This window comes from Oncorhynchus mykiss, chromosome 2 (genome assembly GCF_013265735.2).
Source record: "Oncorhynchus mykiss isolate Arlee chromosome 2, USDA_OmykA_1.1, whole genome shotgun sequence".
Classification (NCBI taxonomy): Eukaryota; Metazoa; Chordata; class Actinopteri; order Salmoniformes; family Salmonidae; genus Oncorhynchus; species Oncorhynchus mykiss.
In genome coordinates, this window is record NC_048566.1 from 13643925 (window position 1) to 13661682 (window position 17758).

Below are 17758 nucleotides of genomic sequence, written 5' to 3' on the forward strand. Positions count from 1 at the left end.
ACGTTTCGACATCACTGTGCCTTCTTCAGGGTAATGTTTTATTTATTTTTTTATTTTATTTTACCTTTATTTAACCAGGTAGGCAAGTTGAGAACAAGTTCTCATTTACAATTGCGACCTGGAATGTCATGAGTACCTCAAACAGGTTATGTAGACAAATAGTGCAATTAGTGCAACCAATGACAATTCTACCACAGGAAATTGTGGGTTTTTCAATGTTACTGCTACTGAATTATACCACCATATTGGGGATGTTTCTAAATCTACAGAAGTCTTCAAAAGACTCCTTTAAACTGGTGGTAGTTAACAGATCTTAAATACATGAGACGATGATGCATTCAGTATTAAATCAGATTAGTATTCAGTAAGATTATATGGTGGTGGTTGGTATCGCTCATGTCAGCTGGGTGTTCTGAAATTCTCTGAATTGTCTTGCATTGTGGAGGAGGAAACTGAATGGCCTCTGAGATAGATATGGTGTCCTTCGTTAACACGACTGGAGTCTGACTGCTTGTTTTTCAGGGATTATTTTGTACCCCTCTGCATTCACATCTTTGTCCCGGTGGTCTGACTGCTTGCCAGTTGTTCATGTAAATAAAGTTGTCATCATGGGACTCGTCTTTGGGCTTTTTTTTTTTTTTGAAGAAGAAGAAGCTTAACTAAATAAGTTAAGATAGAATCATTCATCTTCAGGTATCAAATAAAGACTTCTGGTTATTCTGAGAAGAGCTAGGACTGGAGCTAGGACTGGAGTTATAGGTGATGATACAAAGTACATCTAGTGAATATTACAATTCAAAAACACTAGACACCCCGTAGCCTTCACACGTCCTCTACTGGACACCCCGTAGCCTTCACACGTCCTCTAGTAGACACCCCGTAGCCTTCACACGTCCTCTACTGGACACCCCGTAGCCTTCACACGTCCTCTAGTAGACACCCCGTAGCCTTCACACGTCCTCTACTGGACACCCCGTAGCCTTCACACGTCCTCTACTGGACACCCCGTAGCCTTCACACGTCCTCTACTGGACACCCCGTAGCCTTCACACGTCCTCTACTGGACACCCCGTAGCCTTCACACGTCCTCTAGTAGACACCCCGTAGCCTTCACACGTCCTCTACTGGACACCCCGTAGCCTTCACACGTCCTCTAGTAGACACCCCGTAGCCTTCACACGTCCTCTACTGGACACCCCGTAGCCTTCACACGTCCTCTACTGGACACCCCGTAGCCTTCACACGTCCTCTACTGGACACCCCGTAGCCTTCACACGTCCTCTACTGGACACCCCGTAGCCTTCACACGTCCTCTACTGGACACCCCGTAGCCTTCACACGTCCTCTACTGGACACCCCGTAGCCTTCACACGTCCTCTACTGGACACCCCGTAGCCTTCACACGTCCTCTACTGGACACCCCGTAGCCTTCACACGTCCTCTACTGGACACCCCGTAGCCTTCACACGTCCTCTACTGGACACCCCGTAGCCTTCACACGTCCTCTACTGGACACCCCGTAGCCTTCACACGTCCTCTACTGGACACCCCGTAGCCTTCACACGTCCTCTACTGGACACCCCGTAGCCTTCACACGTCCTCTACTGGACACCCCGTAGCCGTCATACCCCGTAGACTTCACACGTCCTCTACTGGACACCCCGTAGCCTTCACACGTCCTCTACTGGACACCCCGTAGCCGTCATACCCCGTAGACTTCACACGTCCTCTACTGGACACCCCGTAGCCTTCACACGTCCTCTACTGGACACCCCGTAGCCTTCACACGTCCTCTACTGGACACCCCGTAGCCTTCACACGTCCTCTACTGGACACCCCGTAGCCTTCACACGTCCTCTACTGGACACCCCGTAGCCTTCACACGTCCTCTACTGGACACCCCGTAGCCTTCACACGTCCTCTAGTAGACACCCCGTAGCCTTCACACGTCCTCTACTGGACACCCCGTAGCCTTCACACGTCCTCTACTGGACACCCCGTAGCCTTCACACGTCCTCTACTGGACACCCCGTAGCCTTCACACGTCCTCTACTGGACACCCCGTAGCCTTCACACGTCCTCTACTGGACACCCCGTAGCCTTCACACGTCCTCTACTGGACACCCCGTAGCCTTCACACGTCCTCTACTGGACACCCCGTAGCCTTCACACGTCCTCTACTGGACACCCCGTAGCCTTCACACGTCCTCTACTGGACACCCCGTAGACTTCACACGTCCTCTACTGGACACCCCGTAGCCTTCACACGTCCTCTAGTAGACACCCCGTAGCCTTCACACGTCCTCTACTGGACACCCCGTAGCCTTCACACGTCCTCTACTGGACACCCCGTAGCCTTCACACGTCCTCTACTGGACACCCCGTAGCCTTCACACGTCCTCTACTGGACACCCCGTAGCCTTCACACGTCCTCTACTGGACACCCCGTAGCCTTCACACGTCCTCTACTGGACACCCCGTAGCCTTCACACGTCCTCTACTGGACACCCCGTAGCCTTCACACGTCCTCTACTGGACACCCCGTAGCCTTCACACGTCCTCTACTGGACACCCCGTAGCCTTCACACGTCCTCTACTGGACACCCCGTAGCCTTCACACGTCCTCTACTGGACACCCCGTAGCCTTCACACGTCCTCTACTGGACACCCCGTAGCCTTCACACGTCCTCTACTGGACACCCCGTAGCCTTCACACGTCCTCTACTGGACAGCCCGTAGCCTTCACACGTCCTCTACTGGACACCCCGTAGCCTTCACACGTCCTCTACTGGACACCCCGTAGCCTTCACACGTCCTCTACTGGACACCCCGTAGCCTTCACACGTCCTCTACTGGACACCCCGTAGCCTTCACACGTCCTCTACTGGACACCCCGTAGCCTTCACACGTCCTCTACTGGACACCCCGTAGCCTTCACACGTCCTCTACTGGACACCCCGTAGACTTCACACGTCCTCTACTGGACACCCCGTAGACTTCACACGTCCTCTACTGGACACCCCGTAGCCTTCACACGTCCTCTACTGGACACCCCGTAGCCTTCACACGTCCTCTACTGGACACCCCGTAGCCTTCACACGTCCTCTACTGGACACCCCGTAGCCTTCACACGTCCTCTACTGGACAGCCCGTAGCCTTCACACGTCCTCTACTGGACACCCCGTAGCCTTCACACGTCCTCTACTGGACACCCCGTAGCCTTCACACGTCCTCTACTGGACACCCCGTAGCCTTCACACGTCCTCTACTGGACACCCCGTAGCCTTCACACGTCCTCTACTGGACACCCCGTAGCCTTCACACGTCCTCTACTGGACACCCCGTAGCCTTCACACGTCCTCTACTGGACACCCCGTAGCCTTCACACGTCCTCTACTGGACACCCCGTAGCCTTCACACGTCCTCTACTGGACACCCCGTAGCCTTCACACGTCCTCTACTGGACACCCCGTAGCCTTCACACGTCCTCTACTGGACACCCCGTAGCCTTCACACGTCCTCTACTGGACACCCCGTAGCCTTCACACGTCCTCTACTGGACACCCCGTAGCCTTCACACGTCCTCTACTGGACACCCCGTAGCCTTCACACGTCCTCTACTGGACACCCCGTAGCCTTCACACGTCCTCTACTGGACACCCCGTAGCCTTCACACGTCCTCTACTGGACACCCCGTAGCCTTCACACGTCCTCTACTGGACACCCCGTAGCCTTCACACGTCCTCTACTGGACACCCCGTAGCCTTCACACGTCCTCTACTGGACACCCCGTAGCCTTCACACGTCCTCTACTGGACAGCCCGTAGCCTTCACACGTCCTCTACTGGACACCCCGTAGCCTTCACACGTCCTCTACTGGACACCCCGTAGCCTTCACACGTCCTCTACTGGACACCCCGTAGCCTTCACACGTCCTCTACTGGACACCCCGTAGCCTTCACACGTCCTCTACTGGACACCCCGTAGCCTTCACACGTCCTCTACTGGACACCCCGTAGCCTTCACACGTCCTCTACTGGACACCCCGTAGCCTTCACACGTCCTCTACTGGACACCCCGTAGCCTTCACACGTCCTCTACTGGACACCCCGTAGACTTCACACGTCCTCTACTGGACACCCCGTAGACTTCACACGTCCTCTACTGGACACCCCGTAGCCTTCACACGTCCTCTACTGGACACCCCGTAGCCTTCACACGTCCTCTACTGGACACCCCGTAGCCTTCACACGTCCTCTACTGGACACCCCGTAGCCTTCACACGTCCTCTACTGGACAGCCCGTAGCCTTCACACGTCCTCTACTGGACACCCCGTAGCCTTCACACGTCCTCTACTGGACACCCCGTAGCCTTCACACGTCCTCTACTGGACACCCCGTAGCCTTCACACGTCCTCTACTGGACACCCCGTAGCCTTCACACGTCCTCTACTGGACACCCCGTAGCCTTCACACGTCCTCTACTGGACACCCCGTAGCCTTCACACGTCCTCTACTGGACACCCCGTAGCCTTCACACGTCCTCTACTGGACACCCCGTAGCCTTCACACGTCCTCTACTGGACACCCCGTAGCCTTCACACGTCCTCTACTGGACACCCCGTAGCCTTCACACGTCCTCTACTGGACACCCCGTAGCCTTCACACGTCCTCTACTGGACACCCCGTAGCCTTCACACGTCCTCTACTGGACACCCCGTAGCCTTCACACGTCCTCTACTGGACACCCCGTAGCCGTCATACCCCGTAGACTTCACACGTCCTCTACTGGACACCCCGTAGCCTTCACACGTCCTCTACTGGACACCCCGTAGCCGTCATACCCCGTAGACTTCACACGTCCTCTACTGGACACCCCGTAGCCTTCACACGTCCTCTACTGGACACCCCGTAGCCTTCACACGTCCTCTACTGGACACCCCGTAGCCTTCACACGTCCTCTACTGGACACCCCGTAGCCTTCACACGTCCTCTAGTAGACACCCTATAGCCTTCACACGTCCTCTAATGGACACCCCGTAGCCTTCACACGTCCTCTACTGGACACCCCGTAGCCTTCACACGTCCTCTACTGGACACCCCGTAGCCTTCACACGTCCTCTACTGGACACCCCGTAGCCTTCACACGTCCTCTAGTAGACACCCTGTAGACTTCACACGTCCTCTAGTAGACACCCCGTAGACTTCACACCCCGTAGCCTTCACACGTCCTCTAGTAGACACCCTGTAGCCTTCACACGTCCTCTAGTAGACACCCTGTAGACTTCACACGTCCTCTAGTAGACACCCCGTAGACTTCACACCCCGTAGCCTTCACACGTCCTCTACTAGACACCCCGTAGCCTTCACACGTCCTCTACTAGACACCCCGTAGCCGTCACACCCCATAGACTTCACACGTCCTCTACTGGACACCCCGTAGCCGTCACACCCCGTAGACTTCACACGTCCTCTACTGGACACCCCGTAGCCGTCACACCCCGTAGACTTCACACGTCCTCTACTGGAGACCCCATAGACTTCACACGTCCTCTACTGGACACCCCGTAGCCGTCAAACCCCGTAGACTTCACACGTCCTCTACTGGACACCCCGTAGCCGTCACACCCCGTAGACTTCACACGTTCTCTACTGGACACCCCGTAGCCGTCACACCCCGTAGACTTCACACGTCCTCTACTGGAGACCCCGTAGACTTCACACGTCCTCTACTGGACACCCCGTAGACTTCACACGTCCTCTTCTAAACATCCCGTAGACTTCACACGTCCTCTACTGGACACCCCGTAGACTTCACACGTCCTCTACTAAACACCCCGTAGACTTCACACATCCTCTACTAAACAACCCGTAGACTTCACACGTCCTCTACTAAACAACCCGTAGACTTCATACGTCCTCTACTAAACAACCCGTAGACTTCATACGTCCTCTACTAAACACACCGTAGACTTCACACCCCGTAGACTTCATATGTCCTCTACTAAACACCCCGTTGACTTCACACATCCTCTACTAAAACACCCCGTAGACTTCACACGTCCTCTACTAAAACACCCCGTAGACTTCACACGTCCTCTACTGGACACCCCGTAGACTTCACACGTCCTCTACTTAGGACTGTATTTCACATGGTTAGACAATTCGTGGAGTCCACTCCCGTTAAATTGTAATCTTCTGTTCCAGTGGGTTTTGCTGCTGGAACATGATCCTTACACCCATCTATTCACTCAACCCTGGGCTGCTCTTAGAACAAGATTTCCATGCCAACTATTTGCATTGTTAGTGGCATCATTTAACATCTTTGTTATGTATGTTTTTTTAAAGCGAGCTGTACAGACAGACTATAGCGTCCATTCCATTTATTTTAGGGCATTTGTTTAGATTGCAATATTTGTGCTATACCAGATGGATTTCAGTGAGATATGCATTTGTTGAAGTAGTTTGAGATTAAAACTAGAATCCTTAATTGAAACAATGACAAAGCAGTCACCCCGACTGTGTTTTGGAGAAATGTAACTGCTCTCAAATTCATAGACAGAGCTGTGGATGCAAGGACTGACCATCCATGATATCAACATGCTAGTTGAACTAAGCTCGTGAGGCATTTATAAGATATTCAAGAATCAATGGGTATATATATCATTTATAAATCCCAAAATGGATGTAGCAACTACAGATTCCCACTAACTTCAATGAAAATGATACAATCTCCCAGAAATGTTCACAGCAGAGCCCATAGGGGCCACTGAAACCAGTTGGTTGAGATTCTATTATTTCTGTACCAGGCAGTGAAAATTGAGTAACACATTTGGTGATAACATTCACCATCAGCAACAGAAGAGATTAATCACACAGAATTCTATTCGGAATGTTAACTGTATTTCAGGAAAAATCAAGAGATTGCACAAATCATTTCTAATGAACATGAGTTTTGGTCTAACAACAACCATGATAAAGATGGGAAAGAAACTTAAATGCCAACAGACTCAAGTTACTGACGTTACCAATGTACATTGTTCCAGAAACTTCAAGGCAGCAGTCATTCTGTTGGGCTGAGAATGTACTCAGTATTACAAGCTCTCCCAAAGATAGGAAAGCCACCAAGCAATATGCAAAGTCCCACCTTCAGCATTAAGTCAACTTTAAGCCCAGTGTATAAAACAGATAAGGTATTAGTGAAGGGACAACATACAACATGTACAACACCATCCATACGCCATATGTTCTGCTATAGGATAACGGCCTAGGAAATCACATAAGATACAATATTTAAAAAACATTCAATTTCAGAGTTTTTCCCCGTATGGACACACTTAGCAAAAAAACTACAGAGTGACTCACAACAGATTGTGTATACTAAGCACGTCAGAAATACAGTTGTGTACAGGAAACAAACTTTCATTTCTACTGCATGATTTAAATCAGATATTTAAAACTCCCACCTGGTTTCAGAATAGTGTGGATGTTATGGTGGGACACAAGCCAGCTTGGAGTGCACGTCGCCTACAACAAGGTCAAGTGGGAGGCCATATAGAAATTACAAGGGGAATGCACAGTGAAATGGTTGGAATTTTCCATTCTGATCAAGGGGGTGGACATCCCCCCCCGACAAGAGAACAAACTACCTTATGGAATGTTCCTTCGATGCAGTTGATTTAATGAGTGGCATTCCCGAGTAATTCCAGGACAGATCACTGGAAAGCCCCGTAACGGTCAGGGTGTTTCGAATTTCAACAACAACAACCCCTGTTACTAACAGACTCTTCCTGCTGACTAATAGTTAGGGGTTTTCAGAGTAGGTGCTAGTAAATTGTGTATCACAGTGACCAGCTACAGGTAACTGCTCAAATAAAAGGAAACACCAGTAAATTAGGGTACTTATTGGCAGCTCTTATGGTGTGGAGGTGCATTTTCCTGGCATGGTTTAGGTCCACTCAACCCCATATAGGACAAGATCAACTCCAGTGAATACACAGCTATTCTGAGTGATCACCTGCTACCTGTAGGGTGAAACAGATCTACCTTGATGGGAGTGGTCTCTTCCAGGATGACAATGACCCCATCCACAGGGCACGAGTGGTCACAATGGTTTGATGAGTATGAAAACTATGTAACCCATATGCCATGGCCGTCTCAGTCACCAGATCTCAAACCAATTGAACACTATTGGGATATTCTGGAGCGGAGCCTGAGACAGCGTTTCCCACCACCATCAACAAAACACCAAATGATGGAATTTCTGGTGGAAGAATGGTGTCGCATCCCTCCAAGAGTTCCAGACACTTGTAGAATCTATGCCAAGGTGCATTGGCGCTGTTCTAGCGGCTCGTGGTGCCCAATGCCCTATTAAGACACCATGCTGGGGTTTCCTTTATTTTGGCAGTTACCTGTATGCTTGCAACTGGGTAGCAGTCCAAATGGGGTTCTATGGCAACTGGGTAGCAGTCCAAATGGGGTTCTATGGCAACTGGGTAGCAGTCCAAATGGGGTTCTATGGCAACTGGGTAGCAGTCCAAATGGGGTTCTATGGCAACTGGGTAGCAGTCCAAATGGGGCTCTATGGCAACTGGGTAGCAGTCCAAATGGGGTTCTTTGGCAACTGGGTAGCAGTCCAAATGGGGTTCTATGGCAACTGGGTAGCAGTTCAAATGGGGTTCTATGGCAACTGGGTAGCAGTCCAAATGGGGCTCTATGGCAACTGGGTAGCAGTCCAAATGGGGCTCTATGGCAACTGGGTAGCAGTCCAAATGGGGTTCTATGGCAACTGGGTAGCAGTCCAAATGGGGCTCTATGGCAACTGGGTAGCAGTCCAAATGGGGCTCTATGGCAACTGGGTAGCAGTCCAAATGGGGCTCTATGGCAACTGGGTAGCAGTCCAAATGGGGTTCTATGGCAACTGGGTAGCAGTCCAAATGGGGCTCTATGGCAACTGGGTAGCAGTCCAAATGGGGCTCTATGGCAACTGGGTAGCAGTCCAAATGGGGCTCTATGGCAACTGGGTAGCAGTCCAAATGGGGTTCTATGGCAACTGGGTAGCAGTCCAAATGGGGCTCTATGGCAACTGGGTAGCAGTCCAAATGGGGCTCTATGGCAACTGGGTAGCAGTCCAAATGGGGCTCTATGGCAACTGGGTAGCAGTCCAAATGGGGCTCTATGGCAACTGGGTAGCAGTCCAAATGGGGTTCTATGGCAACTGGGTAGCAGTCCAAATGGGGCTTTATGGCAACTGGGTAGCAGTCCAAATGGGGTTCTATGGCAACTGGGTAGCAGTCCAAATGGGGTTCTATGGCAACTGGGTAGCAGTCCAAATGGGGTTCTATGGCAACTGGGTAGCAGTCCAAATGCAGCTCTATGGCAACTGGTACAATCAAAATAACACTACTCAGTACTGGTATCTAAACAGCAACAAAATCACATAGCATTTTGCCCTTATAAACACACACATGAAGACACCTTTAACTATGCACTGTAGGAAAATAAAAGGTGCATCCTCATTCATTAGACAGATACACAAAATAGTTTGTTTGGCAGTAGGTCAATGGTTTGCAACATTCAGGTAATCCTTGAGAACATAATCTTCACTTCCTGAAATAGAATCAGCCATGTTAGTCAACAAATGTAGCTAAACACTCTCACCGGCTCTATCCCATACGCTTGCTGGCACAGACACAGTAACGTTGTTGGCTGAAATACAGTGGAAGTCCAAAGTCCATCAGAAAGACAAATAGTTTTCTTTAAAAAGCATAAAAAAACATGTCAGTCTATCCTCCTCTGAGCAGGGCGATTCTGGTGGTGACCACAGAAAGGCCATCGTCCTGTTTGGCTAAATAGATCCTGCAGACGTCAGGAGGAGCCTCTCTGCTCTCTATTAGGGTCCGCTCTCAGGTTTGCCAAGTGCTCCTTTGGAAACAGGTTACACTGCAGTGACTGCTTTCGATTTGGGATGAGAGGGCCGCATAGAGGAGGATGGAAATGGTTCTCCATGCCTACAGAGAGAAATGAAAACTGTTAGTTCTACAAGTCCAGAGAGGTGAAGGTGGTTCGTTCCAGAGTGGTGAAGGTGGTTAGTTCCAGAGAGGTGAAGGTGGTTCATTCCAGAGAGGTGAAGGTGGTTAGTTCCAGAGAGGTGAAGGTGGTTCGTTCCAGAGAGGTGAAGGTGGTTCGTTCCAGAGAGGTGAAGGTGGTTAGTTCCAGAGAGGTGAAGGTGGTTAGTTCCAGAGAGGTGAAGGTGGTTAGTTCCAGAGAGGTGAATGAAGGTGGTTAGTTCCAGAGAGGTGAAGGTGATTCGTTCCAGAGAGGTGAAGGTGATTCGTTCCAGAGAGGTGAAGGTGGTTCGTTCCAGAGAGGTGAAGGTGGTTAGTTCCAGAGAGGTGAAGGTGGTTAGTTCCAGAGAGGTGAAGGTGGTTAGTTCCAGAGAAGTGAAGGTGGTTAGTTCCAGTGGTGAAGGTCAGTTCCAGAAGTGAAGGTCAGTTCCAGAGAAGCTATTGCATTGCAGATATGGCAATAGCTTCATTAACTGGGTACTTACTTGGTAGGCAGCAGCTATAACATGCTCTTGCGGCCGTTGGCACTGGGTCCTTTTGACCTCATCTTATCCTGGACCGGCCCCGACTACAGGACAGGAAGATAACGACTGTTAGAGTTTCTACAGATACTTAGTCATTTTCATATCAAAAAGGCAGGTCATGACCTCTTCATGATAACATATGGATGGAGAGGCAGGATCCGAAGCCAGAATTAGAACTGTGCTTCTATACTGTATCATTGTATGTAACATATTTAACAGTGTTTCTGTGGGGTTTATATGAAACATGATCCCATTTGGACTGCTGACAACATTTGATCCATTTGGCCAGCAGCATTACTCATAACCTACGTCTTTACATAATGATAGTGACCATATGATGGGATGGAGTGAGGAGGAATGGGACTTGCTTTAGGCTGTGGGTTTTTTTCTTTACTTTTTAAAACGACGCAGTTCAGAGTTGGACGAACGCACAGGTGTGGATCAATCATTCTGGCGTCAAGCGCTGCAGAAATGGCACGTGCTTGACGAGCACTAGAATAACTACAGTCTGACAGCTATGGGTCATAACAGAACAATGGACATTAGAGGGTTACGCAATAGCAGTTGAGGAAATGGAATTCTGTAACACGGAGGGCAGTAACATGTTTCAGCAACATACTCCTCCTCCACCTGACTGTTCTCAGACCACGTCATGATACAATGTGTAAATGTATCATTTATTTTAAAAAATCTGTTGTCTTTCGCAATTGGAGGTCATGATCACGACGGAACAGTCAGTTGTTTAGTGAAACATTGGAGTCATTCAGCAGAGCGACATACAGTAAGTAGTCCATACATTTGAGTCATTTAGCAGAGCGTCCATACATTTTAGTACTGATAGCATCAACATCATGTAATAAATTCAGAAATGGACTATCACTCAGTTTAACCTACCACTTTCCATACAGTGATTTAAACAGTGACCAGACTAGTGATTGGCTAGTCTTCTGATAGTACTGTACACAGCTTTATCAATCATAGCGTAACAGGTTTCAAACTAAAGTTAATATTCATATCCTACTAATAGGTGAATGAATTGAGAAACAATTCCCAGCGTTTCTACATTTCCTCCTCTCATTCCCTGTCCAACGTGACTGTATTCCGTAGGAAACCAGGCCAACATTCCTAGCGGCAGGTTGGAAGCTGCAAAGCCCAGCCCATGTTCTGAGGAGTAACACACACACACACACCTTCACAATATCTTCACAATATCTCTACACATTTTAACACACACCAGCCCCAGTCAGTCTAGGTATCATCTCTCTTACCGGGGCCCGGCCCTCTGCCATCTCCCCAGAGCCAATGTGTGTCAAGTGGACAAAGTTTGTGGGCTCGCCGATCATGCTGCGGTCGATTTTCCTGCGCTTCTTCCTCTGGAAATAATAGAAAATATATAGAAATAGAAAATGGGGACTTAGACAGATATTATGCAATTAAGCCCAGTGGAAGTACAGACTTTACAGCATACACGCACACACACAATGCATTTTGTAACCTGAATGGGATGATCTTCGATAAGAGTTTTGATCTTCTACTTGTTATTTCATACTCAATGGCAGCGGGTCAGGGCGCCTAGCGGCGGGTCAGGCAGCCTAGCGGCGGGTCAGGCCGTCTAGCGGCGGGTCAGGCAGCCTAGCGGCGGGTCAGGACGCCTAGCGGCGGGTCAGGCAGCCTAGCGGCGGGTCAGGACGCCTAGCGGCGGGTCAGGACGCCTAGCGGCGGGTCAGGACTCCTAGCGGCGGATCAGGACTCCTAGCGGCGGGTCAGGCAGCCTAGCGGCGGGTCAGGACTCCTAGCGGCGGGTCAGGCAGCCTAGCGGCGGGTCAGGACTCCTAGCGGCGGGTCAGGCAGCCTAGCGGCGGGTCAGGACTCCTAGCGGCGGGTCAGGACTCCTAGCGGCGGGTCAGGCAGCCTAGCGGCGGGTCAGGACGCCTAGCGGCGGGTCAGGACGCCTAGCGGCGGGTCAGGCAGCCTAGCGGCGGGTCAGGACGCCTAGCGGCGGGTCAGGCAGCCTAGCGGCGAGTCAGGCAGGCTAGCGGCGGGTCAGGCAGCCTAGTGGCGGGTCAGGCAGCCTAGCGGTGGGTCAGGCAGCCTAGCGGCGGGTCAGGACGTCTAGCGGCAGGTCAGGCCGTCTAGCGGCGGGTCAGGCAGCCTAGTGGCGGGTCAGGCAGTCTAGCGGCGGTTAAGAGATTTGGGCTAGTAACTGAAAGGTCGCTGGTTCGAATCCCCCAAACCAGGTGAAAAATCTGCCCGATGTGCCCTTGAGCAAGGCACTTAACAATAATTGCTCCTGTAAGTTGTTCTGGATAAGAGCGTCTGCTAAATGACATGAATGTAAGTAAAATGTTGAACATCCCCTTCTCTAATAGTTGTTTTATTAGAGCATGTTCAGTTCTGTCAGTGTAAGGGCATGTCATCACCTGTCAGCAGTGCTGTGAATAAGTCCCACTTGTTACAACAGGCTACGCTGGGTGCCGACAGAGATGACCCAGAACTGACAGGAATGAATGAGCCATTTCACATTAAGGATCATGACCAGTATCAACATTCTGACTGTATAGTGCAAATGCCACATAGCAATTATTAATTTGAATAATTAGGGATTTATAAAAACTAAAAAGAATGTTAATTAAATTATACACAGGTCCAACGACATGTAGTCATTGCACTGTTATCAGAAATAAAGTATTTACAAAGCAAGCCTTTCTGGGAAGTAACACTTGTTAGTATGCCACCACATGCTATACACACATTCTAGTCTGGCCTTCTCTCGTCCCAACAATAGAATAAACAAGGACCTAAAAATAAAGGAGGGAGGAGGAAGGGAGGGAAAAGAATGAGCTCAATAGCAGCACATGCCAGAAGCCCACTTCCCCTCAGAGACCCCATTAATTGTTAGGGGAGGGTTCTGGAGTTACTATAGAGACATGCTGTGGAGGGATACAATCTCCTTATTTGACTAAATGCCAATTCTACGACATCGACACTGACGTGACGACTACAACAGTAGTTTTACAGTCCCCTAAAGGTTAAACACAAGGTGAAAGTGTATGGGTGCTTGGGACAGACTTGATATTTTCTGATCTGGTAATAGTGGAGTGTTTATTTTTATGAAGTTACATGTCTATGAGCTAGACTAAGGTTGAACCCGGCCTAACCTACGTCTTCTTAATCATGATTCAAGAGGTAATGTCTAATGACAGAGCAGTCTTTGTCTGGACTGAAGTCTAGCCCTCCAGATAGGCAGACCTTCGGGACTATGTGGGTCACCCACTTCAAAACAACAGAAAAGGCCTGAGTCATTCCTTCTTCTACTCCCTCGCCATCTACCGGACCTATTTCTCAGGCCACTGACAGTAGCAGAGGGCTCTCTTCTCACTAGTGTTGTTGAATGGCTGAATAATCAGCTAATGATACCCATGTCATCCCATGCCATGCATCTTGAGGATCCACAGCTGGCATGGCTGAACTAACTTCAACTAGTGAAGTTGTAGATATGGTGGTGTGGTCAATCTAATATCCAAACTCTTGGGAGGCAGGTAAACATCTTATAAATCAGGCAAACCCTTCATCTTGACCCATTGACCTTGGAGCTGTAAAAGCAGGGCTAGCACGGCAGCTAAAAAGTTACTGTGTTCCAGTAATTTCTCAGAAGGGACAAACTCACCGGTGGAGGTTTGGCCACCACGCAGCAGCCAATCTTGTGCCAGAACTCGCTCATCCCTACTGTGCTGCTGCTTTTCTCTGAGTGGGTTCTGAGGCCCTGGTTCTCTGGATGCCCTGCAGGCAGAGGAGGACGTGTTGGAGAACAAGAACGCCGCTTAGGGTGGAATGGTGAGGACGTTGCAACCAGTCCAGTCCCCAAAAAAGATGGGTGTCCCCCAAGGCTCAGTGCCAAGTCTGGTTCTATTCCTTTCTCTTAACGTTTAGAATGTCACCTCTTCCCTCTCACTGAATCCTGTGGATGCTCGTCTCCCCAGATTTCCACTGCCTCAGGTACTGTAGGGCCTGTTGAGTCAAAACCAGATTCCATTAGTTGAACGCTGACAAGGTATAGGAAGTGAAACAATCTCCACCTGCTAGAATAGCACAATCAATTCAGATACAGTATTATGGGCATGTTAATTTCTACATTTCAGCATCCCCATGCCAAATAGGCCTACATCTCTACAGGCCTATTTGCTGTCAGTCAACATGCGTCCCCCACACACTTGCTTATCACTTCCTGTCTGTGACAGTCATGCAAGACAAGGGATTCACGCTGCAGTGGCAAGGGACTTCCTGTCATAATGGCAACACCCACTGAAAGATCAGGACCCGGGTCAACTGTCCCTCAGAAAAGAGCTGCAGGCATACTACGGGGATTCTCTCCTCCATCCAGTCACCGTTAACACTATTCAACTGTCACCAAATCCTTATCTAATGTAAGCTACATTGACCAGTCAGTCTTACAAACAGATTTGATTCAGGATGAAAGACAGACATTTAGAACTGTGACATACAGTGGGGCAAAAAAGTATTTAGTCAGCCACCAATTGTGCAAGTTCTCCCACTTAAAAAGATGAGAGAGGCCTGTAATTTTCATCATAGGTACACTTCAACTATGACAGACAAAATGAGAAAGAAAAAAAATCCAGAAAATCACATTGTAGGATTTTTAATGAATTTATTTGCAAATTATGGTGGAAAATAAGTATTTGGTCAATAACAAAAGTTTCTCAATACTTTGTTATATACCCTTTGTTGGCAATGACAGAGGTCAAACGTTTTCTGTAAGTCTTCACAAGGTTTTCACACACTGTTGCTGGTATTTTGGCCCATTCCTCCATGCAGATCTCCTCTAGAGCAGTGATGTTTTGGGGCTGTTGCTGGGCAACATGGACTTTCAACTCCCTCCAAAGATTTTCTATGGGGTTGAGATCTGGAGACTGGCTAGGCCACTCCAGGACCTTGAAATGCTTCTTACGAAGCCACTCCTTCGTTGCCCGGGAGGTGTGTTTGGGATCATTGTCATGCTGAAAGACCCAGCCACGTTTCATCTTCAATGCCCTTGCTGATGGAAGGAGGTTTTCACTCAAAATATCACGATACATGGCCCCATTCATTCTTTCCTTTACACGGATCAGTCGTCCTGGTCCCTTTGCAGAAAAACAGCCCCAAAGCATGATGTTTCCACCCCCATGCTTCACAGTAGGTATGGTGTTCTTTGGATGCAACTCAGCATTCTTTGTCCTCCAAACACGACGAGTTGAGTTTTTACCAAAAAGTTATATTTTGGTTTCATCTGACCATATGACATTCTCCCAATCTTCTTCTGGATCATCCAAATGCTCTCTAGCAAACTTCAGACGGGCCTGGACATGTACTGGCTTAAGCAGTGGGACACGTCTGGCACTGCAGGATTTGAGTCCCTGGCAGCGTAGTGTGTTACTGATGGTAGTCTTTGTTACTTTGGTCCCAGCCCTCTGCAGGTCATTCACTAGGTCGTGTGGTTCTGGGATTTTTGCTCACCGTTCTTGTGATAATTTTGACCCCACGGGGTGAGATCTTGCGTGGAGCCCCAGATCGAGGGAGATTATCAGTGGTCTTGTATGTCTTCCATTTCCTAATAATTGCTCCCACAGTTGATTTCTTCAAACCAAGCTGCTTACCTTTTGCAGATTCAGTCTTCCCAGCCTGGTGCAGGTCTACAATTTTGTTTCTGGTGTCCTTTGACAGCTCTTTGGTCTTGGCCATAGTGGAGTTTGGAGTGTGACTGTTTGAGGTTGTGGACCGGTGTCTTTTATACTGATAACAAGTTCAAACAGGTGCCATTAATACAGGTAACGAGTGGAGGACAGAGGAGCCTCTTAAAGAAGTTACAGGTATGTGAGAGCCAGACATCTTGCTTGTTTGTAGGTGACCCAATACTTATTTTCCACCATAATTTGCAAATAAATTCATTAAAAATCCTACAATGTGATTTTCTGGATTTTCTTTTCTCATTTTGTCTGTCATAGTTGATGTGCACCTATGATGAAAATTACAGGCCTCTCATCTTTTTAAGTGGGAGAACTTGCACAATTGGTGGCTGACTAAATACTTCTTTGCCCCACTGTACAAGACCTAAGAGCACTGTGCAACATGATGGTTTCAATAGGAGATTGATTAATAATTCAACTTTTGATTAAAGTCATCAGTATTAGCACTGAATTCAACTAGGTTGAGTAAGATCTCAACTATGCTTTGATGTACTGGTAATCATATTAGTTCACAGTCTTATAAAATACAGGTAAATGACCAGACAAGGAAATGCTTTCCCCAAACGAGTACCTACCCCCTTGCATCTTTGTAAAACTCAAACAAATTAGAGGTGAAAGAAAGAGGTTTGGGTATACTGTTTCTCTTTACAAACCGAACTCGACTTTGAACCATGAGATCAAGGTAAAGGTAGTTAGTGTGTGTGAGAGAGAATATGTAGATCTCCAGCTTTTTAACTGTAGGTCTACTTAAAAAGATGCCTGGCCTGAGAACAACACCGGCCATTGATTTACAGTGTTCTGTTATAGCCTCAATTCAACAGGGCAACAGGCGTGTTAAATAACACTGAGTGACTATCCAATTGAATATCCTGAAAAGAGATGGTCATTGAACGTGTATTAATGTGATTTTTAAAGAGTAGGGACATTGAATGTAGCCTAATTCTCAAATGAACATTCTCAATGTTTTCTATTGAGGCATTATTTTTGTCATCCAGATGTTTCTCGACGGAAACATCTGTAAGGCAACAACGTAAGTAACATCTGCATTTAACATTTTACTAACAAAAAACACTGACGCGAGTTCTCAACCCAAAAACCGTTCACTCAATCCAGTCACTCCGAAATTAGCATAGCAATACATTTACATCTAGATCCCTGCCACAATTAAACAACCAATTTCAACCAATTTGCCTTTACCGTAACATCAGTGTGGAATCCGCTTTCTCCCTCAAACGAACATGATATCTTTAAAACGGTCAGCTCACGAGTCGAGATGTGGTAAAGTAAAACGTCTCCTATGTTCTGCGGTAGGCTACACTCCTCGTTCTCAGGCTTTTACGGTGGCAGAACTATAGCGCCACAACTGGAAGAAAATCAACAGGCCAATGAAAGCGTTGCACAATCTGGGATATTTTCTGCTACACTG

The 17758-nt window shown here is 48.6% G+C and overlaps 1 protein-coding gene across 2 annotated transcripts; it reads right to left on the minus strand.

Moving 5' to 3' along the window:
• Positions 1–6881: 6881 nt before the first annotated feature.
• Positions 6882–17707, minus strand: LOC118937748 (CDC42 small effector protein 1-like). 2 transcript variants are annotated; one of them, XM_036938559.1, is made up of 6 exons: positions 17530–17707; positions 14530–14599; positions 14259–14371; positions 11860–11964; positions 10553–10635; positions 6882–10010 (listed from the first exon to the last, which is right to left on the minus strand). In XM_036938559.1, the coding sequence occupies exons 3-5, from the start codon at positions 14310–14312 to the stop codon at positions 10567–10569; spliced, it is 228 nt and encodes a 75-aa protein (XP_036794454.1). In that variant the 5' UTR covers positions 14313–14371; positions 14530–14599; positions 17530–17707; the 3' UTR covers positions 6882–10010; positions 10553–10566. The 2 variants fall into 2 exon arrangements, with proteins under 2 accessions (XP_036794454.1, XP_036794447.1); XM_036938552.1 differs by having other exon boundaries at positions 14259–14599; positions 17530–17705.
• Positions 17708–17758: the final 51 nt, after the last annotated feature.

What these genes read in the sequence shown, in the direction of transcription:
- LOC118937748 (XM_036938559.1), bottom strand. Translation starts at nt 14,312, where the DNA reads ATGAGCGAGTTCTGGCACAAGATTGGCTGCTGCGTGGTGGCCAAACCT. An exon ending in TGGTGGCCAAACCTCCACCG is followed by an intron (nt 11,965 to 14,258) that starts GTGAGTTTGTCC and finishes TATTATTTCCAG; the next exon opens with AGGAAGAAGCGCAGGAAAAT. An exon ending in TGGCAGAGGGCCGGGCCCCG is followed by an intron (nt 10,636 to 11,859) that starts GTAAGAGAGATG and finishes CCTGTCCTGTAG; the next exon opens with TCGGGGCCGGTCCAGGATAA.